Consider the following 25,287-nt stretch of genomic DNA (forward strand, 5'->3'; position numbering starts at 1 on the left):
TGCACAGAAGTGTTGAGAGTACATGGACTACCTGAAAATTGTTATTGCATATTGTGTAAATTACCAATAATGGGCGAAATAACAAACACTACACATACCGAAATAAAATTGAAGTGAAAGTTAGAGCTACCTGAAATCTGTTACGGAAGTGAAAGAAGTTTATTGTAGTGACGAAATATGGTAACAAAATTTTAGCTTACGTGTATGCCTACCATCATTTTGTGAGTGTTGCACTGAATTTAATTAGATAAGGCATCTTGCTTGGCTACCAATACAGGTTAGGGGTTGCTTTTGAATGAATAATCAATTTTGCGAATATCCACCGCCCATTTTATTCCCCGCGGATGTACCACACGCACGTTTGCCAGCTTTGTCCTGCTCTGCAGTGGAATTCTTGTTTCTAGTGACTACCTCGAGTACGTTGGTGCGTAGTTTCGCACAGTTTTTATGGCACAGCGTGCACATATATTATCAGTTTGAACGTAACTATTTGGTCATGCGCTAGGAATATTAGGTATGCGGAATATCACAGGGTTTCATGTAAAGGAAGACAAGTGAATATTTTTTTTTTCGAATTTGACGACCTGGATTATTTTAAACACGCCTGTATGCATTCTTTCACAAGACAAATAATACTATGGTGAATATTCGTATCCGACATATGTGCATTTCCCCAAAAGATGCATGACACATGACATCAGAAAAACCCTCTTGCTTACGTCACGTTGACCATCTATGATGCTTCTCTGCCTTATCCCACCCAGCTTATAACATTCTGCATTTCACTGGTGAAAGACTACCCGGTAAAAGTAGAAAATCGCTAATGGTTTAAAGGATTTACCGAGAGTAGGGAAATTCGGTGTAGGAAATTTCGGTGTAGGAAAATTCGGTGTAAGAAAACTCGATGTAGGAAAATTCGGTGTACAGAAAATTCGGTGTACGGAAAACTCGGTGTGGGGAATGTTAGGTGTAAAGAAAGATTTGTTGTAGTAGACCGTAGGATTTATTAAAAACTCAACTTTGAAGATAAATGAGCGTATTAGTTTTAAGTTCAAACTTTGTGTAGAACGTACTTTTACTGTCTACTATAACATTTTTTTTTTAAATTGTAACCGTGAAATAACTTGAATCCTAGATTTTGACGGATTTTAATATTTCATGACTCGTACATGACGAGAAATTAGTTTTTTCGATGTACGCCCGTATGATTTAGCGAAGCATAGAGGCCACTGCATTCAGTGTACCAGCATTTAATTTGAGACTCAAGCTTTTATGCTGTTCTAGAATTTTCGACTTCCAAAAACAGAGGTAGGTTACTGGAGGAGTAAAGTTGAAAATTGAAGATTTTATTTAAAAAAAGTTCTAACGATTTTATTTATATTTTATAAGTAAATTTTTTAAATCTAAATTATTCAAAATTGCGAGGCAGAGTTGCGTGTAAATGCCCTTTGCGTAGCAATGACAGATCCCGTTCTCCAAAAGCTTTTTAACGATAAAATCACGTTGCTCCAAAGAGTGCATTATTGTAACGGTGTCCTGATACAGTAGCACAGCATGATTCTCAATACAACGGACCAGTTTCCTGTTTCTTATTGACCGTCGCGAGGTTGCCATCTAACGAAGAAACTCAAATCTCCACACCGCACCTCACCTACAGTAATTCCAATTCGGTACAGTGGCGAATATTTGCTGTTTTACTAGAGGCGTTGCCGATATTACCCCAAATGAATTTAAACCAGTAAACATAATTCCATAAATCTCCCAACGTTCCTTGATCATTTGCCACAAACCGCATGAAAATCGGACTTCAGTTAGAAATTCTAGACCCAAATGAAGTCCGTGAGTTTTAAAAGAATCACCTTGTATATGTTCTATGATGTACTATGGGAAAGGTGCTTTTAGTTGTTCCTATAACTATTCTCTGAACTTGTAGTTGTAATTGTTTTATTTCTGACAAAAAGTGTCAGCTTAATTGTGTGAAGAAAAGTAGTTTGTAGTAATACCCCTCAAAAAACATGAAGATAACGTTAAGTTGTCAAAACCGTAACACTATATTTTAGTTTTAATAAGTAAGTGTGTATACACTGGTCAGAAAATTTTTAGTTAAAAAAAATGCATGTCTGGGAGCTGAAGACAGACCGACAAGAAAAATAATATAGAGTAATAATATATTGATTATTTATTGTAAAAAGAAAGCGTCATACAAGCAGAAAAAAAATACAGTTGTAATTGGAACAGTAGAACCCGATGATAAATGAAGTTGAGCAGTGGGAACATAAGTAAAACAGAAAGTGGGAGGAGCTAGTAATAGAGGATACAAACAATATATTGTCAGTGGTACAGTCCGCAGCAATAAAACCTGTAACATGAGCATGTAATATTATTGTGAAACTACGCGTAACAGCCAAGGAAATGAACATAACGTCTAAGTGGCACGAATCGCTCCAGGAGAAACCACGTCGTCCTCCCCTGCACATTTATTTTGGAGAAAAGACTTCGTCGTTTCACAATAAACTTACATGCTCATGTTGCAGGTTTTTTGCTGAGGAATGTACAATTCATTTAATCAATAATTCTTTCACGCATTATTATTCTGTTGTTCTTTATTTATTTTGTAAAAATATTTGTATCGACATGCATATCACTGACTAGGCTATATATATTACAGACTTTCATTCTTTACGGATTTGTGCTTTGGAAATTATTTGCTACTGCCATTTGTTTGAAAACACGTTGATAATGTCTTCCGCTTGAAATGACTTAAATGGTTTTACAGAGGCCAATTTCATTTAATTATTATTTGATCCTTTGTTATACTTCAGATTGTTCTCAAATTTGAAAACAGTTCAAACACGAATTGTGTTGTCTCATAAAAATTAGCTTTCTCTAAATATTTACCATAATTAAAAACTTGATAGCAACCACTTCTTTTAATTACAGAACAATTAGAGTGATACTGGCTTTTTATATTTCTCTCTTTTGCGTTTATCTCTGCCTATACGCTTTTTACTGGTTCATTTTTCATAACAACCAGTGTTTGGAATGATTTAAAGGGAGAGAACTGAAAAGGTAATTTACAGGATTGTTAAACACGAAAATGGTGTAATTTAGTATTTGTTTTCAACATAGATAGAGACAGTTCATGTTATTGTATTTAAATTTACGATTATATATGATTACACTTTAAACCTCTTTGAGTTTTTTTAGTTTATCGTATATATTAAAACTATTATTACATAGTACTTCATGTGATTGGGAATGCTATTTATTTATTTATTTATTTATTTATTTTTTTTAGATACTCACTACCACCGAAACATATTACTACGGTTCACTTAACGGAAGCATTCATTTTCATAATTTATAACAAATCACGAACATTAAAAAAAAAAGTAATATCTGAATTGGGGGATAGAGAGAAAGAGATATATGCTATTAATGTTTTCATTATATGTATAACGTGTTACATTTTTTGACAATACGAACATATTAATACTACTTTTGCATAAGTCTCATTATGATTCATTTCAAGTTAAATAAAATGAATATAACAAATGCTTTTCAGTTCGGAAGAAGGACATAAAATTTATCATAATTAAGAAGTTAGATATATAAATCCGACATCAACCAGGATCTACTTCCTTGGAAGATGATAACTATCAGTTCCACTGAGAAAAATCCGTTATCCAGACAGCGGTATATTCTACGAATATACGGAAACTATATTTTTTGTTACGGAAATATGTAAAAAGCTTACATTATCCATATCCTATATGCGTACTGCACTTTTCCGCTTCGATATTATATTATGCCGTAGCAGGATGTCTGGCATCTAACATTCTTCCGTATATTACATACGTCAGCTATATGTTACATACGTCCATCTGTATGTTGAGATTCTTACCGCCTATACACAGTTATTTCTTTCGTACAGAAAGTAAGTATAGATTGAACAGTTATACAGAAAGTGTTATAAAACATACGGTTTCAGTTATATGCTTGCTGTATAGTGTTGCATATAATCGTACGTAAAGTCCAAAACTTACAGCATTTACGCATGTAACCTACATTTTACGTACGCCACATACGTTTTTTCTTCTATGTAGGATGATAAAAGTATAATAAATTTAAGTTTCAAGGGATAAGCAAAACAAAATATATACAAAAGGTAAATTCCCCACGTGGTTTCCGGAAGTGGATCCGGGTTCAATTCTCGGTAGAAATTATCTTGCAATTACGATTTCATGTTAAGATAAAAGTCCTTACATAGTCTCGGCGCTAAAAGTTGACGTTAAACTGCACATGAATCATCTAGGCAACTGCAAGAAAGTTACAATATTATTTATAGTAACAAATCTTGTAAAACCGCAAGCTCGTAATATCGGGGTTAACATTCTCGTTTGTAGAATGGTAGACTGGATTTCCATACCCAGTGGGGAGATATGCAAAGTAGATTTTCATTTAACCCTTTGATTCGGGAGTTAAATACCTATCAGCTCCTGCTTGAGGCGGTAATTTTAAATCACCAAAACAGCAACTTTCGCATAATGTCACAAAATTGAACATATCGTGTATATATATATATATATATATATATATATATATATATATATATATATATATATATATATATATATGCTCAATTTTAATGAAGTTTTCAGGACATGGAAACAAAACTTCACACTACACAAAAATGTATAAATAATGACATTTATACTAAAATAACAAACATAATAATAAAAATAATAAAAACTATATCCTGCACTTACAAAGTTCTCCTGTCTTGTATTCTTAAGTTATTAGTTTAGAAGTTCAATTTTGGTGTGGCATAGTTTGGAAAACCAACAGATGACAACACATTGCAGTTTACTCTTGAGTGATATGCTTTTTCGTTCATATGGGAAACAACGGATGACAGAATATTTATCATTTCGTCACCACTACATGGAACGTATGAGTGTACGTCGAACCGCCTCTTAGATACACTATCAAGGTCCCTACACATGTACGTCAAACCGGTTTGAAGAGTTTTGATATCTACATATTTTGGGCTGTGGTGACTCTGTTGTGATCCGTTAAACTCTACTGACTAGGGTCTTGGGCTTTGTGGGGACAAACACTGTACGTGTGGGCTTTATCGGGATTATTACTTTTTCTCCCAATCCACTGCCGTCAAACACCGCATGTGTAGGATTTGTCGAGATTATTTCGTTTCCACCAAATGCATGTATTACGCCGTTTCCTTAATTTCATCATCATCATCACCGTCTTACTTACAAGGGAATGGTCCCAACCTGACGAGTCCGAGTTGGACAAAATTTCGTATAGACACTAACTGGAGGTCGGTAAATAACGTGGGAATAGTCATTATATTTGCTTTTGCCTACCTTACGAGATATAGAGGGTGATGCAAAAGTAATATATATATATATATATATATATATATATATATATATATATATATATATATATATATATATATACTGCTCCACAAAACTTAAGCAACTCGAAGAAAGTGACAGAAAATAACACGACACGATCACTGCACCAAGTATAATGATCAAACAGACGGCCCAGATGCACAATGTAACACAAGTGAAGACGAACAATACAGTTAGAATGTACAGAGTGCCAGAAAGTTCAGCACAACGATATCTCAACAGGTGAAGCTGGATTGTGGGAGGGCATAGTCAGTCAATATGGCGTGTGACCACCACAAACAGCTATACAGGCACGACATCTGGCCCCCATGCTGCAAATCAGTGTGTTGATCAAGTCTTGCGGCAGATGGCGCCACTCCTCGAGGAGAACTGTTTGCAGATGAGAGAGAGTGTGTGCTGGTGGACTACGCTGTGCTATTCGCCGCCCAAGAGCATCCCACACATGCTCGATGGGATTCAAGTCCGGCGAATATGCACGCCATGCAATACGCGTAGTGTCTTCACTCTCCAGATACTCGGACACAAGATGTGCACAATGTGGGCGGGCATTGTCATCTATGAACAGGAAGTCTGGGCCAAATGCTCCGTGGAAATTGCGCACATGTGTATTGAGAATTTCATCCCGGTACCGTTGTGCTGACAAAGTGCCATGTTGCACAATATGGGTCAATTTTCCCATCCAGCATAGTTCCATCCCACACCATAATAGAACCACCGCATAGGACGGCCATTCAGCAATGAAGTGTAGATGATAGCGTGTTCCTGGCTCTCTCCACACTAAAGTCCGACCAGAATATGACGACAGGCTGAATCTCGACTCATCGAAGAACATGACACGCGCTCACTGGTGTTCCCCCCTTTCAACATGTTCCTGACAGCATGTGTAACGCGCACGTTTGTGCTCCAGTTTCAATGGCACAAACAGCAAAGGCCTTCTTGTATAAAGTTCTGCTCTATTGAGCCGCCGACGAACAGTTTTACCTAGGGATGCACGCGAGACGCGAGAAGTCTCGTCTCGCGTCTCGTCTCGCATTTGCGAGACGAGACACGAGACGAGACTGAAAATTTTATGCGAGACGCGAGACGAGACTAAACCATGCGAGACGAGACGCGAGACGAGACTCAGTTAAGTCTCGCACGAGAAGTCTCGCGAGACTTCTCGCAGTCTCGCAACATTTATGAATTACATCTATATATATAAAAGAGAACGTACAAAATCCTTTGTCCGCTCATCACGCTAATACGGCTGAACCAATTTCTTTCATTTTTGGGGGGTTATTAGGATTTGGACCCTAGATGGTTTTTATCATATCACTTTAATTTTTAATTACCAGTGTCTTGAGATAATTGACCATTCAAGTGTCCATAACGTACAAATCCTTTGTTATTAGTTCATCATAGGTAAAAATAAACGTATTTATATGCAACCCGCATGACCGTGTCACTCGGCGGGTTAACATAAATGACAGGCGATATACAGCGGAAAATAGCTTGAATCTTCTGTTTAAAATTTTTTAATTGATTTGCTTATTTTTACAGACACTTTTACAATATGCCAGCACCGGGATGACCGCAGCGAAGCGGGGCGGGTTAACATAAATGACAGGCGATATAATGTTAAGATTTACTGCAATCTTCTATGGTTTTTATCATATCACTTGAAAGCGAAAAAGTAAAAATTATCTAAGTAACAAAGTTTATTGCGTTCCGGGGTGACCGCAGCGAAGCGGGGTGAACGCTGCTAGTGTAATTATATATTTAGTGATTTTACATTTATTGAATTTTCTAAGTTGAGCATTAATGCCTCCAGGAACAAAAAAGTGATTGGGACAATAGACATTTTATGAGATTTATTATTATTCAAGGTTGATTTTCAGAATTAAAGCCTTCTTTAGTTTCTAAACATCATTAAAAAAGAAAAGCTTTGTAAATTGGAAATTTATTACAACATCGATTTAGGACTTTATTTTGCGACACAAACACATACACGCGGGCGCGCACGAATACATGAACTTCTGTTTTTTTGGCCTGAAAAGCAAATAAGACTCCCTATTGCTGCAAAACGTGATATTTCCGTTGTTTCTGTCTTTTTCACATTACTACTAGCGATTTATGTTGGGGAATGGCGGGGAAATCCCCTCTCGTCAAAGTTTATCCCGGGTCCGTCTCGCATAAATAACATGATATTTTTACATGGAATAAGTATTTTCTTTCTATATATTTATCAAAAACATCCCCCTCTAGTTCGGAAGTTTAATTCAAACACTGGTTTGGTAGCATGGCCCTATAGGTTTGATGCGAGATGATAGGAATGGCCTTATATCTGTGAGTAATTTTATTTTCTAGATCTTGCAACACTATATAAGTTGAAAGCGAAAGTTTATAAAATGCGATAATGCAACATTGCTACGAGCGCGAACGAACCAAAAGAATTGGGTCGTATTGTGTTGTGAGGAGTTCTTTTGCTGTCTACAAGCGCTTTTGGTGGTATAAAAACATCTTTATAATGGAAAATCACCCTTCAAGGAAACGACCAAAACGTGTAAATGTTGATAGTGGCGACGATATTTTAGAAGAGCCAAATATTGCTGGAGACCTCTAAGCTGGAAAACAATGTTGGATCAAGCAACAATTTATGCTGTAAATTATGCTATTAACCATTTGGGGATCCCATGGTACAATCTGTACCATACGGGGTGTTTCTTGGTACATTGCGTTATAACTCTCCTATTTGAGCTTTTTTGTTTTGTTTCTGTTTTTCAAGTCCAGAGGCATTGTAGAAGACCTTACGTATGGTTTCACACCTTCCTGCGTCGAGACATAGGAGGTGATGACATCATAATTCTAAAATATATATTTTCTTTTAATATTGCGGGGCCGGTCTATGTTCATTATTCTTTGGCGGGCTTATTTTTACACGTAGAAAATTGAAATTTTGCACAAACATTCAGTCCACCGAGTAGTATTGACCAGATTTTTTTTTTCAGATTTCTGCGTTAAAACAGGGGGATATCCAAAGGGGTAAAAAGTTGAAAAAAGGGATATTTTACCAAAAAATCCCTTTCTTCGCGATTTTCCCACCTTAGATACATGATAGACACAAGAAAATGGTACCGCCTGAAAGGCAGTTCTATTCTAAAGAGAATGATGTGCGACACATGAACCTAGGGTAATTAGGGAAGTGTCAGGGAATTTTTATGAAAATATACTTCTGTATAGGGGAATTTTGGACATTTTCGGTATTATATTTTGCGGGCTTATTTTTGAACCTAAAAGATTGAAATTGTGCACTAACATTCAGTCCACCGAGGAGTATTTACGAGATTTTTTTCGTACTTCTGTGTTGAAACATGGGGGTACAAAGGGGCTAAACGTTGAAAAAGAAAAATTTTTACAAAAAATCACTTTCACAGGATTTTCTCGCCTTAGATACATGCTGGAGACAAGTGAATGGTACCGCCTGAAAGGCAGTTCTATTCTAAAGAGAATGATGTGCAACCCATGATCCTAGGGTAATTAGGGATGTCTCAGGGAATGTTTAAAAATTTCCCTCTGTATATGGGAATATGGGACATTGTCAGTATATATTTTTTTGGCGGGCTTACTTTTGCACCTGGAAAATTGGAATTGTGCATAAACATTCAGCCCACCTAGTAGTATTTATCAGATTTTTTCAGATCTCTGCCTTAAAACAGGGGGGTCCAGAGGGGCTAAAAGTTGAAAAAAAAAGGATATTAAAACCCAAAAATCCCTTTTTCGGGATTTTCCCGCCTTAGATACACGATGGAGACATGTGAGTCATACCGCCTGAAAGGCAGTTCTAAGCTGAAGAGAATGATGGGCGAAACATGACCCTAGGGTAATTAGGGATGTCTCAGGATTTTTTTTTTTACCTGAGATCATGGTGTTTTACGGTAATTTGGGGCATGGTGAGAATTCCTGATAAAATTTCTTCCGCCCTTACTATTCAAGATAGAAACTTGAAATTTGGCACACACATTTAGTATACCAAGTACTATTTATCTGATTTTTTTTTAGGTGGGTACGTTCACACAGGGCCGCTCCACAGGGGACCAAAGTGCGAGAAAAAATTCCCTCCGTAATTTTCCATTTGACATCATTTTTCCCGCTCCTGGTATACGGTATGAGCATAGAAGTGGTACCATTTCAAAGCACGTTCCATTATGAAGAGAATGAGGTATGAACCATGATTCTAGGATAAATAGTGACGATGCAGTAGTTGCTTGACTGAAAGTCTAAAATATAGCCCAAAAAGCCGGGTACCGGAAAGGGTTAATTTGACGAAAATTAATGGTCCAGGAATCAAATTCCAGCACAACTTTTCTTTTAATTTGGAGCGGAGGGGGACACAAGTTCGGATACCATGTTGAACTTTAGGTTCCGTCTCCTTAGGATGTTATGAATATTCATCCCATGGAAAGCAGTGGCATACCACCAAGGATTCAACTTGCCAAGGGACTTTTAGGTCAAATACCTGTCTTCGGACAGAATATCACATCATCATTCATTAACAGCCATAGAATAACACATTGCAAAATTTTGACCAGAATATATGCGAGACTGCGAGACCGTGCGAGAAAGTCTCGCGCGAGACGCGAGACGAGACTCAAAATTTTATGCGAGACGCGAGACGAGACTTCACGTTTGCGAGACGAGACGAGACGCGAGACGAAACCAACATTTGAGGCTGCGAGACGAGACGAGACTTTTCCATTTCTCGTCTCGTCTCGTCTCGCGTGCATCCCTAGTTTTACCTGAAACAACTCGTTGTCCTGTAGCCTGAAACAACTCATTGGCCAGTTGAGAGCATGAATCTTGACGGTTACGTTTGGCAGAAATTGTGAGAAATCGGTCCTCGACGGCCGACGTCTTCTTCGGACGGCCTCCTCCATGTCTACTGACTTCACCTCCATTTTGGAAGTGACTACACAGCCTCGACACACCACTTTTGTTCACGTTGAATTCCTGCACCACTTCCACTTGCGATCGGCCCAATTCCAACGGCCGAATTATTCGCCCGCGGTCAAAGTCACTCAAATGTCGTCTACCAGCCATTGCAAGGTGTGTACCCCACACAAGAAGCACTAACTCAATGCTTGGAGCCTCGGACATTACTGGGCTGTGGTGTATGCCTCATGGCATAAGTTGTTCATCGCGCTTGCGATAGGGTGGGTGCGAGCTGCTTATGCGATAGAGTGGGTGCTCGCCTTGCTCGTGTGTCTCTGTGTAAGTGCATGCCACTAACCAGTGTTGAATGGGCCCCACACGTCACTTATACCAAGTTCTCTCGGGTTGCTTAAGTTTTGTGGAGCAGTATATATATATATAGAATCATTCTGTAATTCACCGGCATAGAACGATGAAAGCTCAATAATCGATACCAAAATAAATATGCGGAATCTCATGGCGATAATGAGGAACGCAATGGTGTCGCAGGAAAATCAGAATGCAGAGATGAGTTAACGACACAAGAGGACAATGCAATTTTAGAATGTGATCCTGGACCTTCCACTAGTGAATATGAACCATTAAGTCAAGAACAACATGTAGTAAGTACATCAATTAATGGAACTGTTATTAATAGGTAGAAGAAGATTAAGGAACATTATGATACCTTAAAGGCTCGAGGGAACAAGACTCCGTGGTTATCTACAGAAAAAAAAAAAAAAACAAGTGCACATTAAATTATGTACGGAAGGCTATCAAATACAGTAAAACACGTCCAAAGCCACACATATTGGAGACTATTAGAAAAGACCGGTTACACGCGTTCAGGGCTTTCCGCCAAAAGGACTTGGCCATTCATGATGTTGATTTTAAAAATCGGGGCTCCAGAAAAGTCACAAAATTTGTTTCTAGAAATGATATACAGGAGGAGTCAGAATTAACTTTTTCAGGTTCATATGTCATTGGCTGGCACATTAGGGGTACGATTTTTCATATATTTCCAAGAACCGAAGGAGAGTTCGGACCCAAACTTAAAGAAACTATGATGTTACGGATGACACTTTATTGCTATTAGATTCCTGGAGTGGACTGACCGATCATGATATTTTTAAAGACCTCCAAATACAACAGATGCTACACAAGAAGATGCTTCGAACACAAATAATTCCTCCCGGCGCGAGCTCATGTGGTTCGGATACCACGTTAATCAGTAGGTCATGTCTCATAGAGCCTCGCTGCTGAAATGGACGTTAAACTCAAAATCCACTTCACTCCACATATAATTCCTCCAAGACTACAACATTTGTGCAGCCACTTGAGGTTTATGTTTTCCGGTAGTACAAACTTGTCATTCGGAAAATTGAAGAATATTTTCGACACAAGATTATACTTGAAAATAGTACAGAAAAGTCGCATGATAGAATCTTTGTAATGAAATTCTGCTCCCCTACACTGCGTGGCGGAAGGCTGGATATGTAACAAAAGAACTGAACGTTGTTTTCGAAATGTTCTTCAAACTCTGTTTCAAGTTGATAATAGTATGTGTGCAACATGATATTGTGAGGTAACAGCATTTCTTATCTGCACGTGCTGTTCTATGACTCTTTGTCCAACTCATTTCGTTTGCAATCCACACTACCCTCTATAGGGTATGTCTTGTTTTACCTTCCATTCAATATATTCCAACTGCAGTTTCTTTCATTTCTGTGCTATTATGACACATATTAGGGCAAAGCATAGATCTTTAGCACTTGCATATTACATAGTTGTATTGTGTTGCATTTTGTTTTGCATCACCCTGTATATCTCGTAAAGTACACAAAAGCGAATCGAATAACTATTCCCACGTTATTCGTCGACATCCAATTACTATCTATACGAGATTCCGTCCAACTCACTTGGATTACATAGTTGTTTTATGTTGCATTGTGTTTTCCATCACCCTATATATATCGCGTAAAGTACGCAAAGGCGAATCGAGTGACTATTCCCACGTTATTCACCTACCTCCAATTAGTATCTATATGAGATTTTGTGTAACTCGGACTCGTCAGGTTGGGACCATTCCCTTGTTAAACTCAGAACTAATCGTGGGATATTAAACTGAAGTTTTACTGCTGAAAATAATTGCAAACCAGCCAACAAAAAAAATCGTTACGTAATGGTGTTCGAAATGAAAAAGTAATCGCACAATAATAGATATATCAGTTGAGAAAGATTTCGCACTTTTAAGAGAAAATTCCCACGAATAATAGTAATTCTATGCAGTTATGTATTGCGTGGTTGCCTATAAGTAAATAATGCAAATGTCTATACCTGAAAAAGGAAATCAGAGTCAACAAAAAAGAGGATTGGCCTCCACTTATTTTAGTAATAAGGCCTACCATAAATATCTACTGTCATTGTAGAAAAAAAGAAAGAAAATCTCGAGTAATAAAAGATATGAACATACTGTATAAACGAACCCGTAATAATGGTTCGCTTTGCTCAAATTGTTGGATGAAAGCAGAAAACCTTCTGTAGGGAACATATACATTTCGAAACGTTTAAGAGAAAACTAGAAAATGGTTCTTACCTACGAAAGGCACTAGGCCTTCTTGTTCATATTCGCTGATGGTTTCATTGCCAGTGCATTGGTCGACGCTTGTGTCTGACTGGTTAAAGGTACACTTATTGTGTTGACTCCAGAACTCACGGAACCAAATGTTTCTGCAGTTGACGGTGATGTTTTCTTCGCTATCAAAAATGTTGCCAAAGGTTGTGTTACACAAGTCGCCGTCCATTCGAGGTCGTAAAGATTTGTAATAATTGTCAAAGCCTGGAAAACATCAGAATGATTTAAATTAATATTAGAAAACGAGCTAAGACAAATTGATGCTTAATAACTTTGGTGTAGTATACAAATTATCATTAAAACGAATTTGAAAATTGTAAAACTGAAATACCAAGCAACGATTCTCCTCTGCAAAACTTAGTAAAGGGTGTTGGTTGATTAAACCTCGCACTACCTAGGTATTTTTTGTAATGCCGTCTACCAAGGAAGGGGACGGGCATTTTGTGTCCACCTGTTAAGACTAAATATATCTCGCAAAAGAAACAAATTAGAAACTGTCACAAAAATCTACAAAAACTGAAGTGAACAGTACAGGATATACCCTAAGGACAGCAGGCATTTATTATGCTGCCATCTAGGAGTCAACACTAGGACTTCTAAGTGTCAGTCATATATTCTATCAACGGGCGGAGTTACTTTATGCCCATTAATTTAAAATATCAACATTTATGAAGCACACTAACATTCATTTTGGACCACTGTAAGGTATTCACTCTAGCTAAACATGTTGAGAAATAACTTATTTTCTAACAATTTTAAAGAAACGATTAGAAGAATAATTACAAAACATATACTCTAGTGAGAGCAAAGTACCCCCTGGTTGTAGTTTGAGGGTTAAGTGTTGGATACAGTAGAATCCCTTTAGAAACAATAGTAAGTTTTCAAATAAACTTTCACTCTCACATCAACACGTTTATTGATCTCCATGCATCACTCATTTTTTTTAAAGCCACCGCAGCAAAATTCTCTCCGATATAGAGATGCAAAAAAGCCGGCTTTTTTGAATCGATAGATTTTTCCACATAAAAAGCCGGCTTTTTTGGGGAAAAAAACGAGAATTTTGGAAATTTTGGCTTTTTTCAACCTCATGATTTTTCTATCTAAATAGCTTTCTTATAGTATATTCTGTAGTTAGATAAGAATTCCATGACCTGAATGTGATATTTCGCTCTGAAATTCACCATCAAGATGGATGGAGCACATGTTTTACGAATTAAAGCTAACATGAAGAATGTAGTATTTGAGGGTAATTTTAGAGGCTATTTAACTTTATTTTAACTTTTGAGTTATCGACATCTTTTTTCTTCTCTAGTTTGTCATCCGTGTTTCATTTCTAAGAGCTTTTAGTACTCTAGCTTCTAGCGCAAAAGTTAAACTTGCCCGTTTTTCTATTTATCCGTCAAAGCGTACGTTTTTCAATATATCGTCAAACCGTACTTCCACATTTCTGTTATACTGTAGCTGTGAAGTGATTTAGCATTAATTTTCCGGACACAACCTTGAATACCAATTTATACAAATAATCAGTAGCGGATTTAGAAAAGTACTTTAGGAGGGGTTTTTCTGATTGTTTCGTTTCCTAAAAAGTCCTAATTTTATTTGGGAAGTGCTTGAAGTTTATGAGTACAGGCATAACTAATATTTCGTTTCGTTTATATGTTTAGCAATAATCTTCCGGATACAACTTTAAAAATCATTTTATACTGAGAATCAGTGGCGGATTTAGAAAAGTATTTTGGGAAGGGTTTCTTACTAATGTTTAGTTTTTTCAAACATTCGTAATTTTTATTTGACGGGAGCTTAAAGTTTATGAGTAAAGGCATAAATAATAGATATTTCGTTTGTTGCAGACATTCCGTAACTTTGGGGAACGGGCTTCAGTCCGAAAGACCGCCCCCCTAACCTTCGCAAAACCGTCACTGCTGGCAATTAGTAATAATAACGATTTAAAAACAATAAAAAAGGAAGTCGCCCAACTCACAGTACACGCATTATTTCTACATTCACAGATGGAATGAAGAAAAGCTTTGTCAGAATGGTCGAATGCTGGTTGAATTCCGGACTTCCGGATAGAAGCGCAAAAGCCAACCACTCAGTCATGTTTGTTGTGCAGTTGTATTTAGCTTAACTTAAATATATTCCGTAGTATTTTTTGGGGGGTGGGGGGAGTTCCGTAATGATATGTTGAATCCCTCTTGTTAAAAATTCAGAAAACTTGAGGATTAGGTAAACTGTGATGGTGGTTCTATAAAACTTAACTGTAGAATTTCAAGAATATACAGAACCAAAAGCTCTAGATGTTCAGCCTTTAAGTGTATCATATAAATCTAAGTATTTCTCTTATGTTTTATTTTAATTTTATTTTGTTTCAAAAAGAGGGTATGGAATATTTTGAAGTAAAAATACTACATACTATTTTGCTAGTTATTTGTGTATTCTTTAAAAAGAAGTGTTTACTTTTAGGGTTGGCTGGTTAACACCAACTTTTTTTTTTTTTAATAACTGGTTTAAACCACAAAAATAAAAACAATGAAAAATGCGAATCGTGTGAACTTCATGGTGACGTTTCCAGATATCAAACCACCTGCAATAGTTTTATTTCCCTTTCACCTTTTAATCAAGGTGTCCCATGTTCAATTCTCGGTCGAACCACAACCCTTCTTTCATGCGTAACCCAAGTAGCGGTTCGGATGTCAGTTTAAGCGAAAGTCTTCTCCTTGACAACCTCGGTATTTCGTAAGGATGTTAAGCCTAAATATATGAAACAAACCAAATTGTATATTTCTGCATGCCTAAATGCGTGTTGTTTTATAAAGAAGCCAATATCGCTTAAATATATTGATAGAAATTGGCAAAATTTATCGATTGCCTACGTAGCTTCCAACATTAGCTTGGATTGGACTTTCAATGATATCTACGTACCGGTACTAAATTTGTAATTTAATACCTCAGTTTTAGCGTACTGATTATGGTACGTTGACCTTTAAATTTTACATGCAAAGCAATAACAGGATTTCCCCGTTATTGTCTTACATTTCAAGTAATGACAGGATTTTCCCAATGGCTAGGGCGGGAGATTCTCAACTTAAGAAATTTACTGACCGCACTTCTTTAAGCTTATGGGGGTTCTTCCGGCATAACCCCGCTGTTGCATAATAACATCAAGGCGAAAAAAACTTATTTCTGTGAATATGTAATATAAATACATAAAGCAAAAAATCAAAGTCAAAAAAGCCTGGTTTAAACCAAAAAAGCCTGGTTTAAAACATCCCCCAAAAAACGGGTTTTCGGCATTTTCAAAAACAACCACGGTTCTTGCCAACTCTGCTTACTTTTGTATATAGGAGGTTAAAAAATTCTTATTATATACATTGGTTAATCCTGTGGAATTCATAATGTAAATATGTTGAAGAAAAATTGTTTGAAATATTTTTTCGAAATTCATAGTTTATTTTCGATGTTTTATATTATTATCAGCATCAACCACTAATTAAATGATTTTTTGTGTTATAGAGAAGCGATACAAAGTCTGTTTTATCAATTTAAAGCAGTATTTTGAAAAAAGCCCAAAATTTCCCAAGCAAAAAAGCAAAGCAGAAAAAAACGCGTTTTTTTCCAAAAAAGCCGGTTTTTTTTCCGAGCCCTTGCATCTCTACTCCGATATCTTAAACTAAATCATGTGCTGGAATAATGAAGACCTGAATTGCATAACATCCCAAGTTTACTCTGTTTCTTTGTATTTTTCGTTTTTTATTAGCATCTATGTTTTAAGGGCTATTCACTTGCATAATACGTAAATCCAAATCAAAACCTTAAAAAAAAAAAAAAAAAAAAAAAAAAAAAAAAACAAAAAAATAATAATAATCTAAACAGAATAGCATGCCAAGTATAATCATCTTGTCTTTCTTCTAAAATCCCAAAAGTACTCAGGTGCAGAGATGGTCATCCTTCCTCATTTTGCCCTCATGAGGGCCGCCCTCACCCTCACCTTACCCTCATTTTAGTAGTTGAGGGTGAGGGCGTTGGAGGGTGAGGGCGATAAAGTAATTGAGGGTGAGTGTGAGGGAGGGTGAGTGTGAGGGCGTCAATGGAGGGTGAGTGTGAAGGAGGGTGAGTGTGAGGGCGTTAATGGAGAGTGAGCGTGAGGGAGGGTGAGTGTGAGGGCGTCAATGGAGGGTGATTGTGGTGGAGGGTGAGTGTGTCAGTTGAGGGTGAGTGTGAGGGAGGTGAGGGTGAGGGTAAGGGTTCATAAAATTAATTATCTTGCAATTCTTCATTTCTGGAAAATATGTTAGAAAATGTAATGTAGTTTTTTCTTAGAATTAATCGTCATTCACAGAAAATCGTCATATCAATATTCCATCAGTTTCATACGCTTTTCATGCGCGAAGACAAGATGTTTCTCATAGCTTTATTACTTTTCTATATTTATATATTTTCACTTTATAGAAATAATAATTACGAAATATATAAAAATATCTACTGCAAGATTTGGCTTTTAATGACGTGTGGCAAGATAGCCCCCCCCCACTTTAGAAAATTGAAACAATGACTAGGTCATTCGTTTATACTACATTTGTACCGTTTGTACCGAAAATATTTTCGTTTGTACCATTTTCCTTATAGGGTTACTTGAGAGGTCAACTGGGGGGGCTATCTTGGCGCCAAGATAGCCCCCCGTATCACAGCACAAACAATTGGAATACAACATTCGAAAGCAAATCGTTTGCACCGTTTGTACCGAGAAAAGTTTTGTTTGTACCCTGATAGTTTTTGAGAAACAGGGATGACATTTGGGGGGGCTATCTTGGCGCCAAGATAGCCCCCCGTATCACAGCATAAAAATTTGAAATACACCATTCGAAAGCAAATCGTTTGTACCGTTTGTACCGAAAAAGGTTTTGTTTGTACCTTGATAGTTTTCGAGAAACAGGGGTGATATTTTGGGCGGGGAGATATATTGGCGCCAAGATAGCCCCCCGTATCACAGCACAAAAAATTGGAATACACCATTCGAAAGCAAATCGTTTGTACCGTTTGTACCGAAAAATGTTTTGTTTGTACCCTGATAATTTTCAAGACAGAGTGGATGGCATTTGGGAGTCTATCTTGTACGCAAGATAGGCCCCCTAATATGTACTTTTTCCATGCCCATAAATAAGTATTATGTGTCTATTCATGTGAATTTATGTGTATTTAGATCTCTTGATGTACATATCCAAATAAAAAAAAAGGACTTGTTGGGAATAACGCAACGTTAAAATTGAATCGGCGAGTGAGAAAACAGTGTGAGTTCAAAATAAGCCATTTTGAGTTAAAGGCGAAAATAACACTAAAGATGTAGAACTACAAGTTGTAATGAAGAGCAGTACAATTTGGAAGACCTCGCACGTTATAGCAGAATGCTATAATGCCGACTGTACATTTGTGGTACAAACGGTACAAACAATTTGCTTTCGAATGGTGTATTTCAATTTTTCGTGCTGTAATACGGGGGGGCTATTTTGGCGCCAAGATAGCCCCCCCAAATGTCATCCCCTATTTCTCGAAAACTATCAGGGTACAAACAAAACTTTTTTCGGTACAAACGGTACAAACGATTTGATTTCGAATGGTGTATTCCAATTTTTTTTGTGCTGTGATACGGGGGGGGCTATCTTGGCGCCAAGATAGCCCCCCAGTTGACCTCTCAAGTAACCCTATAAGGAAATGGTACAAACGAAAATATTTTCGGTACAAACGGTACAAACGTAGTACAAACGAATGACCTAGTCATTGTTTCAATTTTCTAAAGTGGGGAGGGGGGCTTATTGCCATACGTTTTTAATGGGCTACTAAGTTTAAGAAAAGTAACCCATTAAAAATACTAGAAGTTCTCAGGAAATAATGTTTTTTTTTTTTTCATATATTCGTTCAGAAGAGAAACTAATAAATATTCATATATTCATTCATTCTGAAATTGTAACTAAGAAAAAGGTTTATTTCTTCTTCTAAGAGAAAAAATATATAAGAAAAGTACAAAGCTGCAAGCCACAATAAATAACTTTATATTTAATTATCAAATAAAAAAGATGTCTCCTGCTTTTGGTTATATACCTACTTTTAGAGTTCCAAACTACGCTATGCATATGAAAGGGAAGTCTTAGGCCTCTTTCACATTATCCGGCGATTTGCCGGATCCGGTTTTGGCCCCTTTCATATTATCCGGCCGTGGATGAATAATATGCGAGCAGGGTTGCTATGCAACTGAAGAAACAAAACCCTGTGACTCTTGTCGTGTTGTGATGGTTGTAATGGACAGACGCAAAATGTGTTTTCTACTCGCCTTGTTAAGACACAGGCAGAAAAAAAAAAAAACAAAAACGCCAGAGACACCTGTGGGTTCACCCAGATTTTTCTATACTGTCTCCACAATTAAGGGAAGACGAAGGAAAATTCTTTAATTACTTTCGTATGTCTATCGCATCAACTATTGTCATTCATTAGTTTTGTTAACGTGGCTGCAGAGGACAAATGCTAAATAATATGCATTTTATTCGCTTTGTTACCAGGTCCGTAGCCAGCCCAAAAATTTAGAGGGGGCCCGGTAGAAGTTAGGGGGCCCAATCCGATCATAGTATACTTCATCACCATATTATAGTTCATTTCAAGCCTACCGTGAACGTTTTAGGGGGCCAGCCAAAGTTTAAGAGGCCCGGCCCTCCTAGCCCCCCGTGGATACGGGCCTGTTTGTTACCGAAATGAGAGAACATGCCAATGTGCACTTTTTATTTGAGAAGCGGTATTTTGGAAGAGATTTTTCTATACTGTTTCCACAATTGATAAACTTGGGCAAAATAGTGGCCCGGTTCTGGATATTTAAAATACCGTTCCGGTATTCAGCTGTTATGACTGAGAAAACCAGGCTAAAGTCCTCTCGGGATAGTCAACCGTTGAGGTCTATCCGAGAATCTCAAGCCAACATTCTGCCACTGACCCCAAGACTAGTCTGTAGGCATTATTATTATTATTATTATTACTAGCTGTTATGCCCGTTCTTCGCACGGGTCAGATAAAATATGAATGTAAACAAATTGAACAATGAGAGAAGAATTAAAAAAAAAACATTTTTAAAATTAGATACATTTTGTGTGAATATATATCCAACAACGTACGTGTTTTCATTGGGAAGGCCGATGGAGGCTGAATTTGAACGTAAACACTATCGGGAGTATCAATATACATCTGAGCGACCTCGATAAATATGAATTTTACACTAATATTGGTCATTTTCTACTACTTTTACATGTCCCGGTAAACGCCCCCTGAGACCCCTCCCTGGTTCGAATTGTGAAAAAATCGCCTTTGGCCTTCAGCCGATACCGCAAAAACTATGAATGTGACATTAGCATATGTCATTTTCTACTACTTTTACATAGAAAGTAAACGCCTCTGTAATCCTCTGGTTCCAATTTTGAAAAAAACAACGCCGGTCATTGTGGATTATTTTAACATGTCTCGGTGATCTCCTGGCCCAAGTTTCTTAGCTGATGGGGACTGAATGTGAAAGTAAAAGCTATCTTGAGTTTCGCCATTGAGCTCAGTGACCCAGAAAGCTATGGATTTGACTTTAATATCGGCCATTTTCGAATATTTTTACATGTCTCGAAATTCCTCTTCCCCCTCTGATGACCCCCGGCCCGCATGCAAATGGTGGCTGAAGTCATCGCTAATGGTAGTGTTACCATTGATCTTAGCGACCGCGAAAGCTATGAATTTGACACTATTATCGGTCATTTTCTACTACTTTTACATGTCCTGGTAAACGCCAGCCTGAGACCTCCTGGTTCGAATGTTGAAAAAAAACGCATCGGCTTGATCTGGAGCCTGGACCAAGGTACCCGTGACCAAATTTTGGTAACTTTCGGTCCACTCGTATGGTCTCCAGGCCGCACAAAGACAGACACATAAACTCTTTATTTTATTTATATTATTATTATTATTATTATTATTATTATTATTATTATTATTATTATTATTATTATTATTATTATTATTATTATTATTATTATTATTATTATTATATTTCGGGTTTATTCTTTTGTTTTAAGCTTCCGACTATTGACTCAAGTCTCTTTAAAGCACTGCTGTAGTCCCTAAATTCAAAAGACTATTCAAGAAATTACAGCCAGATAGTTATAAAATATATAAAGTACGGTATATTTATCAAATATCGTATCATGAATTCTCTCTTGCTTTGCGTATCAAAATAGTACATAAATATATAGCAAAAGACTGTATTTCTGAAATATTTGATAGTGTATATTTCAATTTTGGGTCACCACAATTTTATAGAAGCTCATTTGTCCAGTGCTACCCGGACATCTCCCAATCTTCCATTACATAGAAAAATAATATTTTTTGGGATGTTCTGCAATTCAGGTCTTCAATTATTAACGAAACATTTTCTTGTGAAATACGAACGGAACTATAAGCAGTTTTTGAAAAACTTCACCCAAAGAAAACTCACCCTTCTAAGCAAACTATCCCTTGTATTTTTGTCCATAAGAAATTACTTATGTCACATGTTAGGATTATTAAATAAATATTTATTTATAAAGTAAGAATAAAATCGCATGAGCCGTATTTTACAAAACTTACAAAAAAAAAAAAAAAAAAAAAAACACCTCTAAGAGTAAACTACCTCTTGTAAATATTCTCATGGAAGTGATTTTTGCAACACTAGATGAATATTAATAAAATATTTCTTTTATGAAAAATAAACAAAAACGTCTGAACCGTCTTTGAGAAACTAGTCTCAAAAGAAATTAACACTCAAGTGTAAACTTCCAATTGTGTACTTTTCTCGTAAGGAGCAATTCCTTAGCATTATAGAGTTATTAATAGAACATTTATTCACGAGAAAATCGTCCGAAAATTCACCCCTAAAATAAACAAAACCTCACACATTTTTCAGGACGAGTTATGCCATATTGCCAGGTTATTGATGAAATATTTGTTTATGAAATATGAGCAATCACATTGCAGCTCTGTTTTGAAAAAAAATCACAGGTTTGAATTTTTACCCTAAAGTAAATTACCTTTGTTTTGGGGGGGGGACGAAGAAATTGAAAAATAAAATATGGAAAATCACATAAAAAACCTTAAGACATTTTTTTCGGGGGGAGGGAAGCGTTGAAATGTAAGGTCTGTAAACTAGTGCACATCAGAAGAAACAGACGGGCAGATGTCTAAAAGTCACTTTTTTTTTTTTTTTTTTTTTTTTTTTTTTTTTTTTTTTGTATTTGTGGGCTGCGAAACGTGTAAACCAGTTAAAATTTCGAATTCTATTTTTTTTAAATACGATGACATAATTTTCTTCTTATCTTTCGTCGTGCTTGAAAGTAAAAGGGAAAATTGAAAGAAAAAATGTAGTAGTTTATTACCATAACTTTTTTTTCATTAATGAACAGTCGTCTTAATGCAATAAACTTTATTTGAAATTAGTATCTTAAATTCAAAATAATTATAATAATTATTATTATAATCGTCTCTAGTCAATAATAATGACCTGTAATGAAAACAAAAATTGCTTGGATTCTGTTATCTGAATGATTTTTTTTTTTTTTTTTTAGTATTCCAGACATAGATTTGCAGCTTATGGTATTTTACAAGAAATATGCCAGTTCATTGTGTTCAATTACTAGCGATAGGTACACAGTTACTTACTTCCTTGCTATTGTCCCACGAAGGTAGAAACAAAAAGAGAAAAAGTCACCTCACCTATGTACTCTATTTATTTTAGCTAAGGCCTAAGTGTTACGAACAGGGCCATCTTCAGTCTCCGGCAGTAGGCTTCCTAGACCCACCTGCTACGTATAGGGTCATACTCAACCTGAATCTCCGTGTTGCAATGGGCAGGAGATTTCCTAGACCCGGCTGCTACGGGCAGGGTCGTACTCAACCTGAACCTCCGTGCTGCAACGGGCAGGAAGTTTATTTGTATTTTACATCGATAAACTCTTAAAACCTTATTTGCGATTTTTGTGTTATTAACTGTACAACATACTTGTATTGTTTATAATAAAATGTGAGGGGTAAAATGATCCTATAGTGTTTTTAAGTTTTCCGAGATTTCCTGTAAATGGACAACAGCCGGTTTGGAAGTGGACTCCTCAATTGCTTATGGAATACATTTATTTACTAAATATGAACAAAATCACATATATTGTTAAAACAAACTCCTAAGAGTAAATTAACTCTCGTGGACTTTCTTATTAGAAATAACTTACTCCACATTATATTTATTTGTTTATTAACTCCTATTTTGAATGGCGAAGGTGAGGCATTTTGCCTTGTAAGGTTTGCTGCTATTGCATTCCCATTGATCATCACTCATAATCTATGCTTCATCTTATCAATAGAAGTGATGAGTGTAAGAAGAATGAACCTAGAGGTAAAGAATGTACTTCAAAGACTAAATAATGAACTAATAGCCAAAATCTATAACCATATTCATATGATGCACTAGCAGTTACTAAATCTACTACCACTGTAGGGTTGTTAATGAAGTATTTATCGATGGAATATGAAAGAAATGACGTGAGTCGATTTGGGGGAAAATCAGTGGCTGATATCTAACCCGGCGCCACAGGCGTAGCCACCCAGTTTTTTGAGTGACAAAAATAATTTAAGCTATTATTTATATACTTTTGAAAGTTTATTGTAAACTCGTTGCATACTTGTCATAGTCTAGGGTCTGGCTGCCTCCTCTCCCCAGTTTTTGCCTTGTAGATCCGACTCTCCAGAAAATTGTCCAAAGATATAACTACTCAATTTGCATTACTTATGTAGTTCATAAATGGGGGAGACATACAGTTACTTATACGGTTATCTGTAATATATGAAACTACGTGAGCTAACTGACTCACTGATGTAAAATCACGGCTACTTCCCATTGACGTGGAAAGTTCAAATTCGACATGTTTATAGCTTTAGATGAAACACAAACAGGAAAATTGCCAAAAAAGTATATTTGTATGTTTTCAGGAGGCAAGTAGTCGGATGTAAAAATATCAATGTCCACTTCTAAAATTAAAATCTCATTGTTTTAGGTAATTGGAATTTGAATAAAAACTTATAATATATATACTTGTAGGTTTTTGATAGGGTTATCTAAGTAAATCTCCAAAAATAAAGATAAAAATATCCAATTTTAGTGTCCTTTTATGGGGAACAACAGTCTTCACTATGCTATCCCTGGGACACCTTCTGCACATCATAATTATTAGGAACTTCCGGTAGAATTACAATGATGAAATTTTGACATGTTTGTAACGTCTCAAAACTAATGTATAGGAAAATTGCAAAGTAATTATGCTTAGTTTCTAGAGAGTGTAAGGGGAAAATTAGGGAAAAAAAAAAATGATCTCTCATGTTAACCCTAGGAACACCAAGGTTATTTGGCTTCCATTGAAAACTGATGGCTGTGGGTCTCAGAGCCCCCACTCGTGTTCCTTGGGATAATTTGATGGGGCTATTTTTCAATAGAAAATGTACTTTAGGTACTTTTAATTGGAATATAAACTCAAAGCTTGGCATACTCGTTAGTTCTTAAAGATAACAAAGAAGAGAATCGTCAAAAATAATCTGTTTTTATGGGTTTCTATGTTTTTTTTTTCCTTCTTTTAATTCCACTCCATGTATTTAAATTGGGCTACCTCCACCACCCAAAATGTTTAGGTACTTTCCATGTTCGGATACTACTGAACCAAATAAGATGCGTAAAAAAAAATGTAACAGCATGTCTATTATATTATAATAAAAAATAAAGAAATAATTTACCTGTCAAGGCTTTCCTCCTTGGAAGAATTGTGATGGCACCCTCAGCTGCAAACTCCTGTTCTCGGACTGGGTACACTTTGGCTCCCCACGAATCACTTCCAATCCACAAAAAGTGTCCAGTTTTGTTAGCTCGAATAGTAGCACTGAGAAGTTTCCTACAAAACAAATACATTATATGTGAGTCATTATTGAGCTTTCCGATTTCAAAAGCATATTGTCCTTTGTTTATTTTAACAAATCTGTAAGCAGTTCGTTTAGCAATAAAGCTTCTTTACACATTTTCTCCATCCAGAATAGACACAATCCCAGGAATTACAAAATCGGTCACCATCAATTTTGTCCAAGATATAGAGGGTCAAAAATTAGAAACCGAGTTTGTCGAAGAGGTGAGATTCAAACCGAAAATCGTAGAATCAACGATTTCCGGTTTTAACGTTGATC

At 36.5% G+C, this 25,287-nt stretch overlaps 1 protein-coding gene across 2 annotated transcripts in view; it reads right to left on the minus strand.

Moving 5' to 3' along the window:
- Positions 1 to 25,287, minus strand: part of LOC145687918 (metabotropic glutamate receptor 8-like) — a 1,213,247-nt gene that overhangs the window by 196,301 nt on the left and 991,659 nt on the right. For both annotated transcript variants that reach the window (XM_081761477.1, XM_081761476.1), the window contains exons 5-6: positions 24,847 to 25,001; positions 12,985 to 13,227 (exon numbers count right to left, since the gene is read on the minus strand). In XM_081761477.1, coding sequence (XP_081617603.1) covers positions 12,985 to 13,227; positions 24,847 to 25,001 — 398 coding nt within the window. The remainder of the gene's footprint in view (positions 1 to 12,984; positions 13,228 to 24,846; positions 25,002 to 25,287) is intronic.

This window comes from Thermobia domestica, chromosome 6, assembly GCF_964235325.1.
Source record: "Thermobia domestica chromosome 6, izTheDome1.hap1.1, whole genome shotgun sequence".
Taxonomy (NCBI): Eukaryota; Metazoa; Arthropoda; class Insecta; order Zygentoma; family Lepismatidae; genus Thermobia; species Thermobia domestica.